The sequence below is a fragment of the Convolutriloba macropyga genome, chromosome 14, assembly GCF_964194025.1.
Source record: "Convolutriloba macropyga chromosome 14, txConMacr16.3, whole genome shotgun sequence".
Lineage (NCBI taxonomy): Eukaryota > Metazoa > Xenacoelomorpha > Acoela > Convolutidae > Convolutriloba > Convolutriloba macropyga.
In genome coordinates, this window is record NC_134481.1 from 47,944,342 (window position 1) to 47,969,124 (window position 24,783).

General features: G+C 35.8%; 2 protein-coding genes across 3 annotated transcripts in view; both read right to left on the reverse strand.

Annotated features, from left to right (window-relative positions):
* The window catches only part of LOC142352794 (translocon-associated protein subunit delta-like), a 576,117-nt gene that overhangs the window by 205,368 nt on the left and 345,966 nt on the right, over nucleotides 1-24,783 (reverse strand). The gene's annotated exons all lie outside the window — the stretch shown is intronic.
* On the reverse strand, nucleotides 17,516-21,082 carry LOC142353735 (uncharacterized). Its single transcript, XM_075406079.1, has one exon. It carries the CDS (start codon nucleotides 20,740-20,742, stop codon nucleotides 17,665-17,667), a length of 3,078 nt encoding a protein of 1,025 aa, XP_075262194.1. The 5' UTR covers nucleotides 20,743-21,082; the 3' UTR covers nucleotides 17,516-17,664.

Here is a 24,783-nt window from a genome sequence, read left to right on the forward strand (position 1 = left end):
AACCAAGCTCAAAGTGTTCCAAAGTAACGTTTAGTTATGTTGCTTGAGAAATAAAAAAAATTATTTATTTACGTTAACTTTGATTTACGTTAGATTTAAGTTAATTTAATATTCAATATTGCGTAAATCGATAATATGGCGCATAAAGTTGTCTAAATTATTTAATTTCAAAACCATTTTGACGGCAAAGATAGCTTGTTATGATAGGTAATTCTGTCAAAATGAAGAAATTTAAAATTTTTTCTCAAAATGCCTGGTTTTACTAAGATGGTACTAAGATTAAATTAGTAACATAATTATATACAAAGAGGATAGAAAATGTGTTATCGCAATACATCAAACAAGAACAGTAAAAATATAGACAATGAGATTAATATATGACAAATCCGCATTCTCTGCACCCACTGACAACTCATTGAAACACTCAAGGAAAAACCAGATTTAAGTAATTACTGAGAAACAAGATTTTCGCGGTCAAAAATCAATGACAGATGAACAAAGAAGCTGAGTTGATAAGCATAAGGAGCAAAAAAGTTTCTTTCAAAATATATCTTTCTGACGATTTAAAATTATTGTTGCCTTTTTAAAGAAATTGATACGCGCATTCAAGCTCAAATCAGTGGATGTTACTTACAAAACTATTACAGAAATACCCTTATTTAATTTCTGACTCTAATTCCATCTGTCAAGTCCGTTAATGGCAACCAGCACAAATGAAAATATACAGCCATTATAAGAAAAACGGCACCTCAAAAAACTCTTGGTGCAGACCTCATCTGGATATGATATTTTTGTATAGATAATTGCCAAAAATTCAATTGCCAAGATTTTTCAAATCAGCAATTGACACCGATCAACCAGTGATTGCAAAATTACAAAGACGATATGTAGAATAGTGTTTTGAGTTTAAAAGGAAGGAACTAGTAGATGATAAATAGTCTAGTTCATAGTGTTCATTATAAATTATTGTACTCACAGAACATGAATCAATTGGTTTAAAAATCAAAAAAAGAAAAGATTTTTGTTGTTCGCTACCTTCATATAAACGTATTTAGTTACAAAAAAATATTTTTTGTCTTAGTTGTAAGAAAATTCATATTGCAGTTACTGTTTCACTGACCGGAGGACTGTAAGGATAATGATTCAGCCTTAACTCAACGGATACGTGCGATTATTGCCTCGATTCGTTGTAAACGGCTAGAAAGAGAAGATTTAATCAAATATATGCAAAATTTTGGCGATGTGAATTTCGGAGCATCAGATACTTTGTGTAGATTGAACTTTCCCTCAGATAAGTGATTCAAAATTTGTTTCCGTTTTTTGGAACAACGCACAATTATTTTTATAAATAATTTCATTCGGGTGACAAAATCGAAAGACCTTTTTTCTTCACAAAATTCTTTGTTATTTTTTTTTGTTTTATGATGCCAGGGCAGCTACTGTATCCTTATCCGATTCGATTGGAAGAATAAATGACTCTTGTATTTCTGAGAATTAAATAATGTTAAGATGCCTTGGACCATTTTGTTAGAGACAAAATAAGCAAAGTTTCAATTTCAATTAGAAAAATTTCAATTAAGGTCCGACAATAAAAAAGTTGAAATAGTACATTCAGCTAAATCAATTCAGTTAAAAGTACCGCAATTTTACATTTGAGATATTTTCAAGCATACTAATTTGTTCTAGACAGCTGCTCTTTGTTTTATAGCCTCTATTTTTAGACGAAAAAAAGACAACATATTTTCGCTTTTTTGCCCATTTTGTTACTATGATTTAACAACTGATTCAAATGAGGGCGCATTTTCTTCACTTTGATAAACCTCCTCAATCGATTATCAAGACATTGACTTGGTAAAGTAGAACTACAGCAAGCTCTGAGTAATAATAGCTTTTAAAAACACGAGAGTCCCAATATGATGAGTTTCATAAGTTCACACTTTGTCTTTTTTTGGTAAAGCAAAGCAGTGCATTTTTTTTCATTGAACATCCGATTATTGAAGACTTTCTCAATTTTACCAATTTTTTGTATCCCACAGCCAAAAAGATTGATAGGAGAAAACTAAAATTTGGGTTGTCTGCATCTGTCATTGCCGCCCATAGAAATCTCAGAAAGCTCACTTCTTTGCCTAAATTTCCAAAAAATAAAATAATTGAGGCTAATTGCAAACGCAGATACAACTTTTCACCCAGTGTGCGAAAAAATTTCTGAGGCGCTGATTATTTAACCATGCGGCAACATGGCAACCAAACTTTTTTTCGGAATTTTTGTAAAATAATTATTTTCAAAACGGAGTGTAATTCGCAATAAAATAATTTTTTACATTGATGAATCACAATACATTCTTAATACCTTTTTTTTACTTAGTGGCTGTTTGATTCTAGGGGTGGTGTTATAGAACGTATGTGCCTGTACAAAAACTTTGTAAACAAGGATTCTTTTTCAATAAATAAAACTGCTCAATTTATAAAAAAAAAACTGGACTAAAATAATGTCTGATAGTTTTGATTATACAAAAATGGTATATAATCTAAAGTTTAGTCTGTATCGTGTGCGTAACATCCCCAAATAGAAGAAACCAATTTTTTTTTTGCAATAGAGCAGTTTCAATTAACGCAACTTTCAGATTTCGCGTGATGAATCCAATTTAATGGGTTTTTCGCAAAATCTTATAATGCTGTCTCCAAAAAAAAAACTCGAGGGGATAAAACGAAAATTGAACCAATTTAATTGATCATAGCAGCGACTCTAATTATTTCCAGACAAATTTCAATTGATACCATACTTTAGGTATCCGGTCCACGATTTGTTTTTCATTCGACAAACTGGCGATTCAACAACTAATAGACTTGCGTAAGTTTTTTAAGTAGACCAGTGATTGCAATGAGACATGTTTTCAAATTCTAACAAAAAAAATACTAAAAGATCATTCTATAAAAAAACTAGTAGCAGAAACAAATAACCTGCCAATGTAAAAAGGCCCTAGACAGAAACGACGCAAGAAATTGTTCGGTATGTTCTGTTTTAAACGCAAGAAATCATCAGTGCGTTCGGTCTCTTAAATCCGGTATGTTCGGTTTATTAGATTTGGTATGTTTGGTTTTAAGAGCAAGAAATTGTCAGTTTTTTTATGCAAAACGTGAGTTTTTGTTAATAATATAGTCAAATTGTTATGATAATTTGCCAACTGCAGGATTTTCAAAAGTTCCTCTCGGAGACACTTTACTCATATAAACGTGATACTTGATTTAATTTCTTCTTCAGCTTATTTGTAGACCTAATTGAACAAATATGAATTTTTTTAATGAGGAATTAGTTCATTAGACACTCACTGAGTCTTGATATGATTATGAGAAACTAAGTTTTTATGTCATTTTTAACGATGTCTTGTCATTCAAAGACCAACAACCTCTAGAAGCTTTTAGGTTTAAAACAAAGCAGCGAACCCAAATGGCCGAACAATTCCACAATTTCTTAGGTTTGTTACAGAATATATTGACGATTCCTTATTGTTATGAACCAGACATGCCTAAAAAAGCTGGAGAAAAAATGTAAAGGCGGTTGGACTGTACTTGATTTTAACCTAATTAAAACCAAACGGACGGAAGATATTCTTAATTTTTTAAACGACTATTTCTGAACTAGAATACTAGAGATTATTGATCAAAACTGCCACTAAAACAGACAATTTTCAGTAGTCGAAAGGAATCGTTACAGTGTGGAAAAGTTTAACACTTGGCTTATTTTTAAGATCATTTCGTAGCATGGTCTCTGCTTTGTTATGGATCATTTGATTTTTGATAGAAGAAGGCCTAGCAACTCCATGGGAGGAGAAAAACCTAAAGAGTATCAAAATCAAAGAAGTTCCAAAAAAATATATAAGAACGCTTTTTATCGCTACCAATTGGTGACGTTAAATAAATACAGAAATGAATTAACAACATTTAAAAAAAGTACCTTTTGTTGTGTTTAATATTTTTGAGAAGCATCACTACTAAATGCATAGATAAATTTTATTTGTTAGATATAAATCGTATTTTGACAAAAACCAATTCAAAACAATCTGTTTTTATTTCGATGGACCAATCCAATTCTGTCGTAGCAATACCCTGGTTCAAAAGACCGAACTATTACGAAGCAGGAAGTTTCTTCCGTGTAAAATAATGTCAGTATGTTCGGTTAACTCGGTATGTTTGGTTTAAAAGGCAAGATAATTGTCCATATATTTGGTCTCTAGATACGGTATATTCGGTTTTTTAGACCTGGTATTTTTGGTTTGAAAATTAAGAAATAGTCGGTGCTTCCAAATTAAATTTGAGCTTCTGTTTATAATGTTGTCAAAATTTATGATAATTTTCTAATAAGAAAAATTTCAAACGTGATAAATGTTTAATTTTCTAATTTACCTCATTTTTTAAAACTAGCTGCGAAAAGCTACTTCCCAGGTTAAAAGTTTAACACACTGGTTGATCTTGGATGAGGATTCAGTTAATCAAATCAAACTCAGATCTTGATATGATCATGAGAAATTAAGTACACTTGTCATTTAATCATGATTTCTTCGTTTTTTAAACCGACAATACCATGAATTTTTATGATCAAAACCGAAAAACAAATCTGGATAACCGAATATGTCTACGACTCCTTATGTATGAAATAGATTATATTGAAAATTTCATACGTTTACAAACCAAAGGTACCTAACGAAGCCAAATAGAAAGATGTAAGGGTTTTTATCATTTTTGTTTAACTAAAACCGAACCAACCGATGATATTCTTACGCTTACAAACAGCAATTTCAGAACTAATTTGCTAAGGAGCAAAAATCAAACCTGCCACTGATGTTGATAAATTGCCGTATTCAAAAAGAGCCGTGCCCATGTAGTAAAAACTCAACTACTTAAGTATTTTTGGTAGTGCAAATAGACAAACAGACTAGGATTGGCAGGTGTTTAAGGACTGGGGAAAGAACTATCGCCGCTTTTCTCTCATTCTTCAGATTTTTCCGTCTAACTTATTATGAAAAATGCAAAATTTTTATTTTTTCAAACTCCACAAAGTGTCGTTTCTCTGAAAACGTTTTTGAGCAATCGCTATGCAAAAATTTTTTTTGTTCCGTTGTGACTATTTGAAGCTCTCTTGAAAAACATGTCAAATATCTGTTTCATTACAGTTCCTTTGACTACACACATGCTCCTCTGCAATTTAAGGCGGCAAATAGATCAAAGTAAAACTGTAAGTGTCGCTATTGAGGGCAATTAGTAAGACATGTATAAACAAAGGTTGTGATTTTTTAGCTTAAAATGGATACGAAATTTGCTCTAAGTTGAAAATTATTGTTGCTTTCAACATGACAATAATGTTCTTTTTTTCGCACAAGTAACGCAGGAAATCAATTAACGCGCTAAAATTATACAAAAAGTGTCTAGATATTAATCTTATCTTTCATTTATTTTGACATTTTTCATCCAGTATTTTATAGACTGCTTCGAATACTTCCAAACTTCGCGAATGTTCTAAAGATTCTATTTGAAACAATGCATTTCTCTCTTCACAGTTAAGAACATGCTTTCGAAAACAAAAATTAATCATAGCATTTGGACAAACGTATCATTTTTTGTAGCTATAGACAGTTTTTTGGCTAAATCTATCTTGAAAATTACGCAAATTATATGCATTGTTTTTGCAAATTTAAGTGGTCCTTAAAACTGTTAAGACACAATTCGTGTTCCCTTAATTCTATTATTTGGGGATATGTTGAAAAAAGTTTACAAGGAAAAGGAAAAAAAGCTAATTGTTTAGGCCACTTACCGTTAACAAATGGGGGGTAACGGATGCGTTGAAACTAGTAGTAAGCAATCAACAGTAAAAGTGGCAGTGAGTATTTTTAAGGGAAAGCAACGGAACGGGACTAGTAATATATTTGTAGTGTTATCCGGCTGATTTGGTGCTTGCTGGCTTGTCGCAGCTTCCAGTCTGAGCAGAGAAGGAAAAGAAGGAGGGAGAGGCTGGGAAAAGCGATGCTGGAAAAGGTAAGTGGTTGTGGTTGTGGCTGGCAGAGGTCTGGCAGTGAAGGGGCTACAAGCAGCCAAGCGGCCAATAAAAGGAAGCCAGGAGCACAGACTAAAAATGAGGTTAAAATTAGGGAAAAAATTGCAGCCACAAATCACCACAATGCATATCAACACTTAAACTCCGCCCAGTCAATTGCTGAACGCCTCGCCCATAAACCCCCACCCCCTACCCCTTTAACGCCTCCCCCCCCCCCCCCCCCCTCAGATACATAGCTATATACATACATGCACACATATACATACGTACACATACAAACACATACAAACACACAGAATTATATAAATCTTTAAGACCCCCCCCCTCCCCCCCCCCCCCCCCCCCCTCATACCCCTCCGTCACGAAAAATCGGGAAGGTTTCTTACCAGCAGAGAGGGCTCCCTCAATTCGACCAACGGACTCCCTCTTTTAATCAGAGAGTAAACAGTGGCCCACTTTGAAGAGACACCATTCCGATCGATACTTTAAAGGTGGAATTGTTTACATTAGCAGAACATTGTTTACTGCAGCTTTCATGAAAAATTGCGCAATATTTTAGAATGAGTTGAAAAAATTCAGGGCATCTTGAAATCATTAAAATTCTCGAATCAGCTTTACAATTTTGAAGATGTGACCTAAGTAGCTTAAAGACATTCACTTCGTTTTTCACTTCTTTATTCACTTCGTTATTCACTTTGTTATTCACTTCGTTTTCCTGAGAAAAAGATCGTAAGAAATTTTGCAAAAAATTAACGTGCAGAGGTCCATAAAAATTGGCTGAAAATAACTGAGTATACGAACTGTCCAATAGCTTAAATCAGTTTGCATTAATTACAAAGCAGTAAAAAAAATTGCCATTAAACAGATCTAAATTGCGGCGAAACATTCGGTTAATTGCAACAGTATGTCAACCGGGGGTTATTTACGCTTGATCGCGTGAATAAATGGTAAGAATGGTCAAAAACGTGGAAAAGAAGACAGGAGATAGCAGTAGTGAGGTCATATTAACGGTACTGCTATATCTCTCCATCCCAATTCATATCTATCCAAGTCAAGGCTGGGAATGGAAAAATGCGGGAATAAAAGAGAGTGGGCTAGAAAAAAGATCTGATTGTACGTGAAAAGTGTTCGGGTAGTGTACCATTATTTATTCTACTACTACCACTATTAACACTAACAGTACGTCATTCTACCCTACCACCAATCGCCCAATTAGCCGACCTGGAGTTTGGCCGATCACTCACCAATTATAATGGTTGGACGAACCAGTACTATTTTGACCAATCATGATCATCTCAAAAGACAGATCTCTGATCAGACCCAAATCAGACCGTTGTCCAGACCTTGGTGCTCTCAAACCCTTAATTTAGGTCTGAAAAATTGCTCCATTTGTGTCTGATCGCAGTGTACTTCCTCTGTCTGTGATCTCGACATGTGTAGGTTTGACCAATCAGAATAAAGCTGCCGGCTAAACCCCCTGTCGGCCAATATTCCTTGAACCCATTACACCACTACCACCACTTCCAATTTTTCCACAGCATAAATTTGGTCTTTCCTAGCTGTCATCTTTATTGCCTTATTTCAGTCCAAAATCACATCAAATACAACAACAACCTTCATACATTAGAGGTAACTACCTATCTAGCTAGTACTACTATTAATAGTGGCCGCCGTATTGGCCTAAAGGGCGTTTAGCCGACAACCAAAAAATGAGAAATTTAACCGACAATTTAAGTAAAATGAGCAATAAAACTTTTTCTGAAGCTGTGATAGGCCAATTTAAAACACTATTTCGTAAGCGGACAAATATACCGCAGTTTTTTCATCAACTAGTGTAACGAATGTCTACCCATTTTTTTCTTGTCGGCTGAACGCCCTGTCGGCCAATTTTCCTAGCACCGCTATTACGACTACTTTGCTACTAATACTAGTCATACCATTACACTACCATATTACCTCAACCATGATACCGAATTTGGCCGAAAGTGTTCTTAGCCGATAGGGAAAAATAAGGAATGTAGCCGGCCGCTACGTTTTAGACGAAATCTTAGGGTTTATCAAAAACACTGCAACCTAAGTATACCCATTATGATTTGAGTGATAATCAGCTTTCATATCACGTAAATAAAAAAAAACATTATTTCACTTTGAATTCAAGTAATCAGTCTTTTGCAAAGTACAAAAGTAAGAAATAGAGTGTGATAATTGTATGGTCAAACTTGATTCGTGGGCTGACTTCTGTTTTTAGACCAATTGAGCGTTCACCCAAACAAATTTTCGGTATAATATCACCAAAAATGGTAAAATTACCACTGGATTTTGTGATTATATCAAAAAGCGGAGCACAGCAGAGCCTATTTTGAATATTCTGTACCGTATTGTAATATTGGGATAATAATCCTAGTACAAGAATCTCTCTTAATTCTCCCCATCCTTATGGAAAAGCACAAAAAGAGGAAAAGGAATAAAAAATCTCATTTGCCTCAATTTTGAAGGAAAAGAATTACTAGGGCTGCTAGCCAGAGGCGGTATCTTGTCAAAGACAGAGGAAAAATACGCCCAAAAAATCTGTCTTTTCTACTTTTTATGAAATAGTAGACGAATGTGCATAATTTTATGTTCTGGGCATGAATTGAGCAATGTTGAACTTGAGGACTTGAAAAATCAGCAGTGAGCGCCAGATCGACAGATCCCCTGTTTCAGTTTGTCTTGAAATACAGTATCAAATGAACATTTCAGACATATAAATAAGTTTCAAGCCTGTCGTAAAAGTGCGAACTATTTTCGAAAAAAAGCTCATTCATGGATCCTCTATCTAGAACAGAGTAGTAGCACTTAAATTACCATAAATTATTACGTCATTAACCCTCCCAGGCTGAGATGCCAGACGGAAGCAAGTATGTCCAGACCGTCCCAGACGGAAAGTACCTATGTCCAGACCGTCCCAGACGGAAGGCGCCTATGTCCAGACTTTCGTGCGTTCATGTCCAGACTTTCGTGCGTTCACCAGACTTTCGTGCGTTCATGTCCAGAATTTCGCGTTAATGTCCAGACTTTCATGCGTTCACCCGACTTCCGTGCGTTCAACCAATTTTCGTGCGTTCATATCCAGGCTTTCGTGCGTTCAACAGACTTTCGTGCGTTTATGTCCCGACTTTCGAGCATTCCCCAGCTTTATTTGCGTTCACCAAGTTTTCGTGCGTTCAAGTCCAGACGTTTAAGCGTTCAACAGACTATCGTGCGTTCATGTTCATACTTTCAGGCGTTCCCCAGTTTTATTTGCGTTCACCAGGTTTTCGTGCGTTCATGTCCAGACTTTTGTGCGTTCATCAAACTAGGGTGCGATGATCCAATTTTTGTCCCTTCGAATTCAGACATGAAAAATTTATTCATATCAAAAATAATGGGCGTGTCCATAGAGTGTAAATCAGCAAGATTTTGGTGGAGCTATGGCAAAGAAAAAAGTATCAATTTTCTCTGTTTTCTTACTCTATTTGTACATAGTAAAAGAATGAAAATTTTGTAAATCGGCTTTTTTCATCGGGTCAAGGACCTGTTCAAATGGGAATAGTGTAATAGTTTCCAACTATGTAACTTTGGACGCATGACGCCCCGGTAGTGCGTTCATCTTCGGTCTGGACGTACTTGTTTCCGTCTGGGACCTCAAACTGGGATCTCTGACAAAATTCAGAACCCAATTTTGTCATTGACATAGGAGATATATTATATTATTAAATCGAATTTCATTCATTCCCATTTAGAGTTACAAAATTGCTTCTGATAAAATAATTGTTCTATAAGTGTAAGGAGAATATTCGAAAGTTTTTTTGTGAATAAAAGTCTACTGTAAATAGCAGTGAAGTCACCGAAGAAAAAAGTCAATTTCAATTCTTATGTGAATTGGGTATTCATACCAAAATTTGTTTTAAAATGAAGACGTCATATGTAAAAAACACACTTCTTTCATTTTGAACAGTTGCTGCTTGACCTTCAATTTATAAATGTAGATAAAACAAAAATTGCATTAAACTATGCAATTGTATGAGTCACGTACATTATTCAGCTATAATTTTGGTGGTGTGGCAAAAAACATTAATCACAACTTTTGAAAAAATAATTGAATTAGTGAACTAAAACCTGTTCTAATACGGGAAAGTAAATTGGCCCACAGAAACCAAACTTCGCGACAAAATTTTAACTGCGTAACCTAAAAAATTGTTGCGCATTTTATTTTTTCGCCCACAGAGCAACGATCTTCCAGCATATAAAAATGAATATCTCTCTTTACCATGAGACTAAAACAACATGACAGGTCCAAGAAAGTTATGACTGTTATAAGAAGAAACAAAATTTTTTAGATGATTCTTTTGTTACGCTAGCTATTCCAATTTATAATGGTCTGCCTCATAATATCAGATTTCAAACAACATCAAGAGCTTCCTTGAAAAAAGAAATGAACAAACATTTTTGGAAGTAATTTTCGAAAGAGTTGTAATTGATTGTAATTTTTATTTTAGGGCAAGTTCCTTTATTAACTAAATTGAAGGTTCTTAAATTTTTACATTGCAAAATATTTTTAACTGAACATTGCCGCTTTATCATTTTCATTTTACTCATGCGTATTAGAAGAAATTAACAATGTCTTCAAAAGCACAAAATAATTTCTCATGAACCCCAAAGTGAGGGAAAATGGCATCAGCTACAGTAATTCACAAAGCTGTATAATGAAAGCTAAAAATTGAAGAGCTCTCTTACTTGGGAATTTAGATAAAAATCGCTGTAGAATGTATCTATATTGACCTATAAATACATTGTGATCGCTGTCATGCAAAGCATCTAACACGGTTTGATCAGTAGGGGCATAAGGCAGCCACATCCGATGAACTTTCTGAAAGAGATCGATCTAAGAATACCTAGACAATGATATTACGGCTGAAATTGTAGCTTTTTGCACTTACTTTGTAGGAGGTAGCAAAATGACAAAGTTTGAAAGTAGTGATTCTTGAAAAAAAATCAAAAAAAAGGATTTTTTCAAAAGAGTGGAATAATCTTATACCGCTTTGGACTGGGGCAAAAAATCACATCAGAACTTTTGTGTACAAATCAATTTTAGCACCGAGTAAGCATTTAAGGTGTGCACTCCGGAAAACGTTCTTAGTTTCAACTCTTAACTGTGCATTTTTTTTAGCTCAATTCCCATTATACTGTGTTGGAAGCGTACTTTAGTTAAGTTATACATACACCATATTACGTTGACTTCCAAAAGGCGTGTCATACAGATATCATTTAATCCTTATTTAGTGCAGTAAAGTAATATGATCATATTATTTTGCCTTTCCTTTTGATATTTGCTGCTCCTATCGTTATTTAAGTTTCAAAAATCCTGCCTTCTGGTCTAATGTCTGTTCATAGACATTACTTCTCGTGTTATGATTAAATGTTTGATCATGCGTTTTGTTTTGCTTCCAAGTACAGGAAAATTCATTCGATTATACTTTCGGTCTGAATCCGGTTCATAATTCTTTCTGTTGATTCTCACTCCGCAAAGCTCAAGTCTAAAAGTAACATAGTTTCTCGCCAAGCAACTTCAATTGAGATTAATAGGCCGCCATCTTGCCACGCAAACACTAAGCTAACATAATAAAATAAGACAAGGCCCTAAGCACTTTTTGCATTCTACCGTTCTACATTTTAACAAAAAGAGTGAATTCTTATCATTGTTTGGAAAATTAAGTTGTTCATAAAAAAAGTTTCAAACCGTTTTGAATTTTGAACTGGACAAACTGTCATTGTGATCCTAGAGAAGATTAATTTAATATTACGCGCCAATTGCTTTTTTCATTCAAGTGCTGATAAGTGCCACCTTTACATTTTTCCACAAGGGTATTCAAATAGTCAGTTGATGCCAAACGTTAAATAACAGAGAAAAACAGAGCATAATTAGTCATTAATCAGGTTTCCTGTAGAAACCAAATGAGTTATTAATGCTTGAGAATACTAAGGCACGTTACAATTTTTGTTTGATTTTTTAAGACCTTTTTTTATTGCGGATTCTTTTTCAAAAGTACTTGAAAAAGCGGAATCTTTGACAGCAAATTTTTTATAGTTATTTGAAACATATTTTTTCCTTCAATAGTTTGCAAGAAGAACTTCTGAAAAGAATAGTTTTTCCTTCTCCTATCACATTCTATTTTTTTCAAGGTTAGATAAATGTACGGGTCGATATTTTCATTAATTTTCTCCTTTCTGTTATCGAAATCTTTATGGGGTTTGTCTTTTCTAGAACGCATTCCAAAATTTTTTGATGGCTTTTCTTTTATTTAATCGTGCTAACGACTGGCGTATATATATATATATATATATATATATATATATATATATATATATATATAGTGATGACATATATATTTCTGTTTGCAGAGAATACTAGGAAACTTTTATTTGTTTCAATAGGCTAGTTAAGCCATAGCCTATCAGTATAATGAAATTTAATAAAACCTATGGACTTCGTTTCTTACCGATAAAAAACTTAATCACACTAATTCATCCATAAAATGTTGAAAATATAGCACACTTGACCATTAGGATTAATTGAATACTTCTTAAAAAGCATCATGTTGTACTACGCTTGAATTCGCATGTCAGTAAAAGCCTTAGTAATTAGTACTTAATAAGAAACCTTAGCAATTACCGTTGATTTTCTTTTTTGTTTGTAACAATATTGAGGAACCGAACAAGTTTTCGGCGAATTTAGTTAATCTTGCTGAAGAAGACCTCGGAGTTAAAAATCAAACAACCTTTGTCCCATATTGTTGTTTAGGTTCTTCATATTGAATTGTTCCTTAGAGAGGAATATTCATTAGTCTTAATTCTCAATTTGTATGTTTAAGATTTTATATGTGGGAAGAAGTCGGACTGGGAATAAGAAACAACAATTTTGTTTCTTTTTTAATGCCAATTTGCTTTAGCGGATTGTAAAATGAAGATTAAGCGTAGAAAAGCAGATATATACTCCTATTAGACTCTGCTGGAATCTATTTTTGTTAATTTAGACATAAATTTCTTTACGTTTCCTTCCGAAAGGTCATTGAGCACTTCTTGCGTTCCATAGTTTATCAATTGAAAAAAATTTGCCTGAAAAGTCTTGATCCTTCCAGTTATACTTTGTCATATTGCCAAACAGTTTCAGTCACCTTGGATTGCCAAAAAACGAGAAACCGTTCTAAATCTATAATATCCGGCAAGCATAACTTCAGCTTTCTGAACATACAAAAAGATTAAAACGACTGCGTTTAGTTTTTCCAGCAAATAAAATGCTTAAAAACTCATACATTCAGCATTCAGTCTGTACCGCCCAGTTCTTGATCAAGTTACAATATTGAGCTCATATGAAAAAAACTGATAATCATTTGGGACTATATGAATAATCATTGTATGGAAACTGAGCATCATGTTGTACCAGGTCTGAATTTTGCGTGTTGAAAGAAATTTAGTCTTTGATAAAATCAAGCTAAATGCAGCTTTCGTAAATATTTCAGTTATTATAACTTCCAAACTTTTGCTGCTTATTATCTAGGGCAACTTAGTTACTCATTCCTTATCAAATTAAACTACGTTTACTTTCTAAAACTACAAGAAGAGTCAAATGTCATTTGGGGTAAAAACTTTGGGCATAAAAAGATCTGCCATTCATTTTTTCACAGACAACTGTATCTGACCTGTTCCTATACCGGAACAACTGGCCAACTAAACGTTTTTAGCAAAACAGAAAAATTAGTTTCACAAAAAATTAGAGAAAAACAAAAATGATAGCTAGAGAAACATTAGAGAAAAACAAAAAACTTTTGAATCGAAGAGAAAACATGCTTGATGTAAAAAGGGCAATCAGAAGCAGGCAAAACAATATATAGTGTAAAAGAACTCGAAAACAGAAAAAAATAAAGAATCTTCATGAATTCTTGATGGCAATATTTTTAATATCAGAACTAACTAAAGAATATTTGTTTAATTTGTCGAATGCTCCAAAATTATTTTTTCAAAAATTATTGTTTCTCTCTAAATACGCAAAACTAACAATCTGCAGGCTAGCAGAAATCTAGTTCCATTTATACAAGACAAAAAAGAACAAAAATGACAAGAAGTTCAAAATTTAGCACCACTAAATCATTTGTTAAAATTTGTAGAAAATTCAAAACCATTTTATATCGCTCAAGTTTATGCAGTAACCCATCTGCAAGCCCCAATGCTTGTAATAGGCAGTAAAGGTCAAAAATAAGAAAAACTTTCAAAAAACTCGTGGAAAAAATTGAACAGATCATTATCGTTTTATATGTTTAAGTTCGCATGACCAATAGATATGCCTCACAAATAAGACATAGAAGACTGCTCAGGGGTTGGTGAGGGGATAAGATAGATATAGGACGGTAGTTGGGGGGGGGTAAATAGGCAGCGGATGTTGATTTGTAGGCGGTTGCTCTGTTGTTTAGGAGGGACATATGTGGGACCAAAATTGTCAGATTGACCTTTTCACCTTAAAGTTAACAGCAGTTCTTAAGGCCTAAAGGCTACAAACTAAGCTAGAGTCCAATGTTCTAAAACAAAAGTCAACGTTCAAAAAGTCAGCGTTCGAAAAGTCAGCGTTCAACGAGATAAATGTCCGGGAAGAAAGAACATAAATTTCACGTCATGAACAAATTTTTTTCAACTAGAAAACTTGTGTAATAACACTGCTTCTCTTCAATTCGTAAAAGAAAGTGCCATAGCCATTAGATTACTGGAAACAATTCAAGGAATTGTAATGTTTAGTTTCTTGACCTACTTAATCTAAATCCCAAATATCACAGAAAGCAAAAAAAAAACAAAACTTAACTGCGAAAACTATAAAAAAAACTATATTCATAGTTCAATTTTGAGCTGTGGGATTTCGGCAGCTGAGCAACGGTAGGTACGCCGTGGAAAAATTAGGTTTGGAGGGCGGAAAACGTTGAGTTATGTTGGAGGTAGCTGGCTAGGCAGGTTTGAGAGGTGGGCAGCTGTGTAGGATTGAGGGTAGGTGGGAGGCGAGGTATGTAGTTTTGTAGTGAAAAGCTAGGCGCCTTTGGAGAGTAGGTAGGTAGATGGTTTGGAGGAGAGCGTAGGTAGTCGGTGGATAGGTAGGTAGTTGGGAAGTGCGTGTAGTTCTCAACTTGCCCTTTTTACGGTGTACATTACCAGCAGTTTCTCATTGAAAATTATGAAAAACGAAGCTAAGTTCAAAAACACAAGTCAATGCTCAAACACAAGAGTTATCGTTCGAAGAGAATAGTCGAAGTTTAAGTCACGGACGAGCATGTTTCAGATTGGCAGCATATCAATACTCCTCTACGAGTCATAAAAAACAGAGCACTGGAACAATTTAAATTTGTTGTATTGTAATGAAAATTAAGCCAACATGTTAAGATCTTATGAAACGCAAACGACCCGTTAAATTTTCTTTTCAGTAGCTTATGGAGTTTTTAAAAAAGATATAATTTTTTTAAAATTTGTTTCCAAAAGCCAAATGAGGTCAATATATCAAGAAAAGCAAGTTAGTTGAACCTCACAATCACTTACAGATCACTCCAATTTGGAATTTTTTTATTAAAACATTTTTCAACAGTAAAAGCATGTTTTAAAATTAGTGAGAAAGATTAAATTCTACTTCATTCTCTTGTTATTTTGATGACATAATTAGAAAACAACAGATCATCAATTTGCAATCCCATTAAGTTCCAATGGGCAACTTTCAAACTCATCGAAAGTAAACAAAAATCAGATTAATCTTCAACGGCTGCGAGAACTCACTTAATTTGTAGCTTGTTTCATCCGGGCGTTGGACAGCCCGTTTTTGTCCTTATAGCTTTGTTTAGACCACTATTTAAATTTGAAAGTTACACAAAAGTCATCAGTCAACAGTTTGCAAAAAACTCTGGAACCAAAATTTACGCAAAAATTTGCATAAAAAGTTGGGATCTATTCTGCATTGCCCCCCCCCCCTCCACCCACCAGCTTAGTGACCATAAATCTTTTGTGACCTCCAGGCGCACGAGCTATTTTCTCACATAATAATGTGCTATATATCATTATTTAAATTGTAACTGGGGGTCATGAAAACACTGGGGTGACCGAAAGAGGATAGATCCAAAAGTTGGGCAAATATATACAAAAACTTCTCCAACCTTCGCTCAAGAGTAATTAGAAACGCACTTAAAAATTACCTTGACAGCATAACTCAAAAAAGACTTTAGTGCTGTGTTTCAAATAGCATTCCTAAGAAGATCAGCAGCAGTAACGTTTCTAAAAAAAATTATGCTGGTTTGTTCCATGTTTCCAGATTTGGCATTTATCAGTACATTTGAACATTCGAAGACAAGCTCAACTGAATTTATTCGAAAATTTTTACTCAAGTATTCAGAAAAATTATTCACCATTTTAAAAAATGAAATTACCGAAAAAGTGGTTAAATACTAGGGTCGGAATGCATAGTCGTGACATTGAGCTAATCAAATCAGAACACCTAGGCGAACACCTTGAGCTGGTTAGACGACCACCTAGGCATTTTTTTCAGCGGATTCCCATTGCAGTCTAGTAATTAGAATAAAATTTGCAACGGTTAAGTTAAAACCAAGGAATTAAACTATTGTAAGAGGATTTCTCTTCATATAAAATGCGTCGTTAAATCACTAGGAAAAAAGTTTCGAAAGTCATATTTTACAGAGCGTTAGAAAAGCTACAATTTGATTTAAAAATTATGCTTGCAGTACTTCAATTTCTGATTTAAGAAATAGCAAGACCAAATATGTGATCATTTGCGCTCCTCCATTAATTTGCTGTTACAGAAAGTATTCACCTCAAGGAACGATTAATTGTCCTCAATGTATGGTGGTAATTTCTAGCTATGTCGAAGAAACAGCCCAATGCTGAGGCAGCTGAGCAGAGTGAAAGCCTCGAGCTTTAACGTAAAGTGTTCATTTATCGTATAAAAACTTTTACGTCGAAAAATGATATTCAACTAGGTGACCCAAAGTAACTCAATTTATTTCAGATTTTTCTTATAAAAAATTTCACTTGTACATATTTTTTTTCATAAAGCATAAACACGTGATTGGAAAGGAAAGATGCGAAATAGAATAATCAGGTTCGCATTTTTTCTTATTTTTGTCGCTTAAGATTTTTTTAACATAAGCGAAGCAAATGTTTGAACAACTATTCAATCTTTCAACACTGAAGACTAGCTATCATGACTCAAAAACGAACTAAATTTTTTTTAGCCTTTTAAGCTATGATCTTCTCCAGTCTGAAAAACATTATTTATGTGGAACTTAAAGCAATCTCTGAATACACATTCAAACAACCGTTCTGGCTGTATGTTTTATTCTCCAAATGTGTCAAAGTTTTGTTTTAAATGATGCCTCCCTCCTCTATGGGCTATAATAGACGCCAACAAGATGAAAAGTAAAATTTCAAATTGAAAAAATGAAACAACGCCAGGGTAATTCTAATAGATTCATATATTAACATGGAAAAGGGAATATTTTCGGATTCGTAAATATTTAAAACTATTTGAGTTCCACGGCTAAAGTTTTTAAAAGTTAAAATTAGTCTTTCTTAGTTTTTGATTTTGGACTGTCTTTAGGTGAACTGCTTTTACTGTCGCTGCTTTTTGAATCTCCACGTGATCTGTCTCTCTTGTCTCTGTGATCTCGATCTCTATCTCTATGATGCCGATCCGAGTTTCTGTGATGGTCAGAATCTTTGTGACGATTACTACTGCTGCTATTACTTCGGTTCTTGGGAGAATCTCTGCGGTAGTCCGAGTCCTTTCGGTTATCGCGCCTCGGGTCATCTTTTCGACGGCTTGAATGATGATGTTCCGTGGACTTTCTGCTATCTCCCGCATGTTTAGACCGATAATCTTTCGTCGCATCAATTGGCGAGGAATCGGACTGTTGTCTCTGCGATTTCTTCACATCGTGACTATATCTACACGTGTTTCCATGGTGACATTTACCTTGAGCAAAATATTTGCAAAAAATTGGAGGACCATTATGATTCTGATTTCTATGAAAATTATTTTTATTGTTCCAGTTCTGCTGGTTTCTGTTATTTTGAGAGAAGTTTGAGTTAAAATTTTGATTGTGAGGAAACTGTTGATTGTTGAAGGCATTGTTCGGATTATTTTGGAAGCCGTTATCATATGAAGCCCCTCGTTGCCCAATAGATTTTGCGTTTTGGAACGAGTTCTGATGGAATGGTGGGTTTGGATGCATAGGGTTAGCGAAAGGCGGCGCATTAAAAGTGGGAGCATTCTGCATTTGCTGTGAAGCATAATTTGGATGAACTACCGGGGGTGATAGCAATGTTCCACCGTTGGGTGATACTACAGAGTTCAGATTTGCAGCTATCGCAGAAGTAGCATGGGCTCCGTATTGATTGGAACCCGGTAGCAGCAGGGTCGAATTTTGACCAGGTAGCACCATAGCTGGCGATGGTATCAGAGGCAGTCCTCCGTTCATTCCCGTAATAGGTTGTGCTAAGGGTAGTGACAATGCAGGCTGAGAACCCGCAATGGTAGTTGCTCCCACAGAAATAGGCAACGAAGGTCCAGTTATTGTTGCAGATCCAACAGTCGCTTGTCCAGTGGTTTGAACTGGATTGGTTAGAAGATTTCCAGGAGCTCCTGATGCTAACTGAGGTTGAGTAAATGCTTCCACAACTGCAGCAATGCCTGTACTAGGTCCAGATGCATTGCCAGCTAACCCAGGCTCTGCTTTTACCTTCGAACCCGGAAAATATTCTTGGAAGATCCTTTCATCTTCATCTTCGGCTCCGGAATCGATCTCCATCCCTTGAGGCTCTATGTCGTCATAAGGTATAATTACGGGTTCATGGGTAGGTCTATAACATTCACTAAGATCAGGTTCCTTTGGCGAAGAGGGAATAGTTAACAGGTTTGGATAAATTTCACTCAGAACATGGCGCTCCCGTACGTTCTGAATATCGCGTTCTTTGCTGCACTGACCTCTTACAGTCTTCATTTCATCACTTAATTCAAGCGGAATCAGTCGCCACAGAACATTTCCGACTCTAGCATACGCACTTTCAGGACTTGCACCACCAGTGGTACCTCCACTATACGTTTGCTGCTGTCTAATCTTCCGTTCAAGCAACATTTCTCGCTTTGTGATGTCAATTTCATCGCGCAGATTTTCGACAGCATTTTGGTCTCGATCGCCTCCAAATATACTCTTCATTGCTCTCTCCTCGTCATCTAGTTCGTAAACTTTCACTGCTACTAATTCATCATCAATTTTCCACTTGACCCGTTTCTTACCATCGGCAGGGGGATTCGAAACATCGCCTCCATCACCTGCAACAACAGATTCCACCTTAACGTCACTTCCAGGTTCAGCTTTGATCTCTGTGGGGATGACTGCAGTGTTATTGGGACTTTTGGCACCAGTACTTGATCCGCCCTCCTTTTTCCCGTCATTTGACTTGGAAGCGGTTTTACCACTTTTATTAAGATTGGGGAAAGCACCACTGGTGACTATTTTCTTTTTCTTCTTTGCGGGAGACGGCGTGGCAACTTCAGCTGGTTTGAACATATCATCACATAAACTGATCTGCCTGACAACCGCTTTTGGCTTCGGAGGAACGTTATGCTGAACAGCCGGTTTTGTGGCCTCTGGTGTAACACTAACTGGAGAGCTAATTGGCTCTTTTTTAGGTATAGGATCTCCAACTTTGAGGTCCTCCATCTTGGTACGCGACATGCCTTGTTTGAGCTGACCCAGAAAATCGTGACCAGGGTTAGTTGCTATTGACTGGTGGACAACTTTCAGTTGGTTTTGCAATTTGGCTTTCTTCGCTTCGGGAGCTTTAGCTACCTCGAGTTGGCTTTGTGCTGTTGGACTTTTACTGTCCCCACTTTCACTAGAGTGTCGTTTATTAGATTTATCGCCTTTAGTTTCGTTAGAAACAGTTTTATCATTTTTCAAACTCAGTTCTGGATTCAACTTTGGAGCTGCGATCAACTTCGTCTGTTTAAGATGTTTCTGCTTCGACATGAGCTTATCTATTACACTTTTTTCATGTTTAGTTTCTGCACTGTCCGGTTGCTTTTTGTTTGAGGATTTTGATATGTTTTCCGCATGGGATGGGTTCTGTTTACTAATAGCGGGATTCGATTTAGGACTATCACTTTGAGCTTTGATAACATTCATCCACATCTCAACCACCTGTCCCGCAAGAAGCTGAACATTAGAACTCATTTTAGAATCTTTGGATAAATTTTTGACTAGTCTTGGTGTTGCATTTTGCTTTAGTATTTCAACACTAACAGGCAAGTTTTTCAAAGCCCTTAAAACATCTTCGATGAACAGATTACAATCAAAGGCAGGTTTAGTTGACAGTTTTTCAGAGCTTTGCTCACAAGTGATATCTGCCAGCCACTGGTTCATAATTTTCCAGCCCCCCGCATTGACGAACTTTCGAAGGAATGATTCATTTTTGGTAGCTAGAATAAGGTTGAGGTATATACATCTGGACTCTAATTTGTTCATGTCCTTCATGAGGGCAACTACTCGCACTATGTCCTCGGAACATTTGATGCCTCCACTGTCGGCCATAACTGGGTCGAGGGCTGCCAGAAGCTGGTCTATCCGATTCACCATTGAGCAGAAATACTGCGGATATCCAGGTTACAGTCGTCGTCAACGAGGAACGCAAATTTTTCAATTACTCCACTTTAAAGGCCCAAATTTGCAGCAGCCTTTTCTATTTAACATGAGTTCTGAAAGATAAATCATTTATTGTAGAACTTTTCATTTTAAAGTTACAGACCTCCTTGTAAACAACCTTTTCATTAACCAACAGTTCAGCTGCTTAAACGTCCGCATCTACTCGCATTTTTCAGTTGTAAAACATTCCTAAATGATACCCACAAATAACCCTGGATCACATCGTACTATACCTTTTACATCCGTATGTTACCGTACTTACCTGGACTGGTCTAATAAAATCAGATCATTTCTCTTCATTTTCATTACCTTACCTTTCAAGGAACTTGCAAGCTCCTGATTGCAATTAATTCTTTCCACGAATCCGAGAAACAGCAAACAAGAGCTATCAATTGTCATGACATCCAAGAATGGTAGTTACTACTAAGATAGTTAACAACTTTTTGTAACAATTCCAGGGCAATCTAGTAAACAAATATAAATCATCCTATTTGGTCTTCCAGAACTCTTATTGGTAGTCACAAGGTTGTTCGTTCAGTTTACTATCGGCGCCCGTTTCTTTGTTGTGTTGTCTGTAGACACTGAAAGGAAGCCTCATATTTTGCTTCTCAGATCCATTCAGTTTTACGCGGCTCTTCTAATAATGTCCCTGACTGAACAGAAAATGGGCGGAAGATATTTTTCTTGATATTTTTCTATATGTTGACCAATTATCCTGTCCTTTACCCAGTTAACTGCTTGAATTCGTTCGAATTTTTTGTTGAAAGTAATTTGCTGAAATATGAATGCTTTCGAGACTTACAAACATGAAATACACAAACCCCGAATGTTCATTAACAAAAACCTGCTCTGAAAATAAAAACAAATCTGAAAAACCATATCGACTTTAAGATTTTTCCAAAAAAAAGTTTCTAAAGTTGACCAGCAGTGAACTTTTTGGAATAGACCTTTTTGATGACGAGCTAAAGTAGATCTTCAAACAGACCAGTCTCAAATTGTAAAATTTTCTCTAAAAGCGCAGAAATTGAAATGAGTGACAAACTGCAGACATTTGACAGATTAGAATTCTTCTAATAATAGCCCATCTGATTTGAACAGAGTAAATTCGTGCATCCAAAAACCTATCGAGAGACCAAAAAATGCAAGACTACCGTTATGAAAATCAGCAGGCTAAAAACTGGTACAAAATTCCTCTCGGAGCAAATAATCATGCGCGCACAAAGATAAAAAAAGAAGCTGGATTCATCTAGGTGTATGGTATCTAAAAAACAAATATGATATAAGAATCAAAAATACTGGCCAGACTAAAAGCTCTTGAGTCATTATTGACTACAAAGACTTGGCAAAAAAGACTCGCCATCTCATTTGAAAATTGGGGTCTCGGAGGGAATTCAAAAAATTGATAATTTCGAAAACAAATGTTTAATATCCGATGATACTTCAAGCAAAAATAAAAAAAACAAAACAAATATAAACTGATGTTAAAAACTTTTGAAAAAACGCCGGGTACAGAAGAAACTCATAACCTGGTAACTGTCATGGGATAGTTTTCTAGAATAAAGATTCATGCTTCGGTTGATCAAGTTTTATATTGATCAAATGTTTATATTGAGAACAGCACAAATAGTTATACGAATTATTAAAAAGAAGATCTACCCTATTTTAGGGAAAAAATCGTAAACAATTAGTTAGCAGGCAATACACACAACCAGAAAGCATACATAACCGACGTACGTCCGGCGAATTGATCTCATACGACCGGCGGCGAGCGGTTGGCTTCGTTAGTAGCTAGCAACGGTTTAGTAAGGCTAGCTTTAGATTAATTGAAGGGCGTAAGGTGAGCGCAGCGGGGGTTCACCGCAGCGGAGGTGCAAAAGTGGACTGGGGGACTGATGTGGCGGTGTGGGATCAATTTCTAAGATCCGCCCTTCACACCATAAGTATAAGTCTCCAAAACAGTTTCTGTTAGTCGCATATTTGAAGACAAGTGGCCTGAACTGCTCTAGAGAACTTTATGCAAACTGGGCGCTACCTCTTTATCCCGTTTCTGAAGACGAAAGTCAAATGGGTCAAACAAAAAATTGGCCAAGCGAAAAACGGTTTGCTTAGTTAGTAGCCAGCTGGGGTTTAAGGGTGCTATCATTAGTGTGTGTGTGTGTGTGTGTGTGTGTGTGTGGGGGGGGGGGTGGGGGCGAGAGCGAGGATGAGGTGGACGAGGGTGGACAGGGCGAATGTTGGGGGTGGGGTGAACAGGGGATGGGGTTGGACTGAGGTGGGGTCGAACTTTTCATATTAAGAACCGTCCTTTACACCAGGAAGTTGTCTTCTCAAAAGTTTTGGTGAATCGCATACTAAGCGACTAGTAAGGCTCACGAAAAGCTACTCAGCCAGTTACTGCCCTCCAGGCTTTAACTGTTATCCCGTTTTTGAGGACCAGAAGTTAAAAGGGTCATACAAAAAATCTGTAAAGCAAAAATCGCACAAAAAAAGACCACATGACTGAAATTATTGCTGAGATAATCGTTTGAGAGCAATTAAAAACCATAAAATACTATCAAAAAATGAGCATGATGGTTTCCAACAAATTTTTGGGTTGATTGGTGGATTGGAGGGGGAGGGTATGCTTTTACTCCCAAAAAATTTCAAATAGACGATCAATAATAGCAAAGAGACGACCAATAATAGCTCATACATTTAGAAAAAGGATTTTTATTTCAGGACAATTATAACATGTACTTTTTATGCGCTACGAAACTTCGAATATTAGCAAAGTTAACATTGTAGAGCACTTTCGAGTATTTTAAGGATTTCATGAGCTATTGACGTACCAAACAATGAAGCACTACAAATCCATTACATTAAGCAAGCATGGTCACCTCTACGGGTTCACGTTGCGTAGGACAATTTTTCGATTTTCACAGGTGTTATCTGCACGTAAAATTTAAGATAGTCCTCCATTTTACTTTTCCAAACCACCGCATAATTTTTTAGCTCCTCTCTGAACTTCCATGCTTAAAAATTCGTTAGAAAAATGCTTACACAAGCTCAGACTCACTTCAGAAGACAATCGAATCGAACTGTAGCAGATTCACATCTAAAAGGCATTGCTTGAGCATGCAAACAATCCCGATTCATGTCACTTAAAGATTTTCAGTAGCTCAATTTCGGCATTTACGTAAGGAGCTATGTCAATAATAATAATCCACATGCTTTTTAAGTCTCAAACAGTTTTTTCCTTGGACGAAACGATAATTTTGCATATGATGCACATAAAAATACTTCAAAGAGCTAAAAGACAAATCTGTCAGCAATTTGTCATTACGCCTGATCCAAAAGTTTTTAATCATTGCCGAGTCTACTTGAATCCGAAAGATGTTTTTTAAGACCAGAAATGGTTTCAAAAGAATGCAATCCGGCTCGCGCGTGTGTGCCATGGCAGAGAATATTCAACCACCTGACCTGTTAAATGTTTGACTAGTTCAGAGAAAATATAGTTTTCATTCGAAAAATTGTAACCATTCGTCAAACCATTAACTTGAAGCAGCTTCAAAGAGGGTATTTTCCTTTACTGTGACAAACGCTATAGTCAATGGTGTATAGCTTAAAATGATCTGAAGTGCACGAAATCTGCTAGCACCAAAAACGTACAAAATTTTTAGATTAAAACTGCAAAATTTGCAAAACTATAATTTTCACCTTAGCTCGATATGAAATTTAACTGAATAAAATAACTGTATTTCTCTAGAGCTTTAAAACATCCACTGCATCATGAAACCGAAACACTGGACTATGGGCCTGGTCAAATTGTGCATGCATTCGCACGGCAAATATAATATGTTTTCTAATGGAACAATTGCTCTCTAGCGTCTCCATGTTTTCAAAAAACATTACTTAAATTACGTTCTGGTCTCTAGAATTCCGAGAAAAATTCCTAGAGAAAAACATAGCGCATTGTAAAAAAAAACAAATGACCCA

Coding starts and splice junctions, on each gene's coding strand:
- LOC142353735 (XM_075406079.1), bottom strand. CDS start 20,742: ATGGTGAATCGGATAGACCAGCTTCTGGCAGCCCTCGACCCAGTTATG.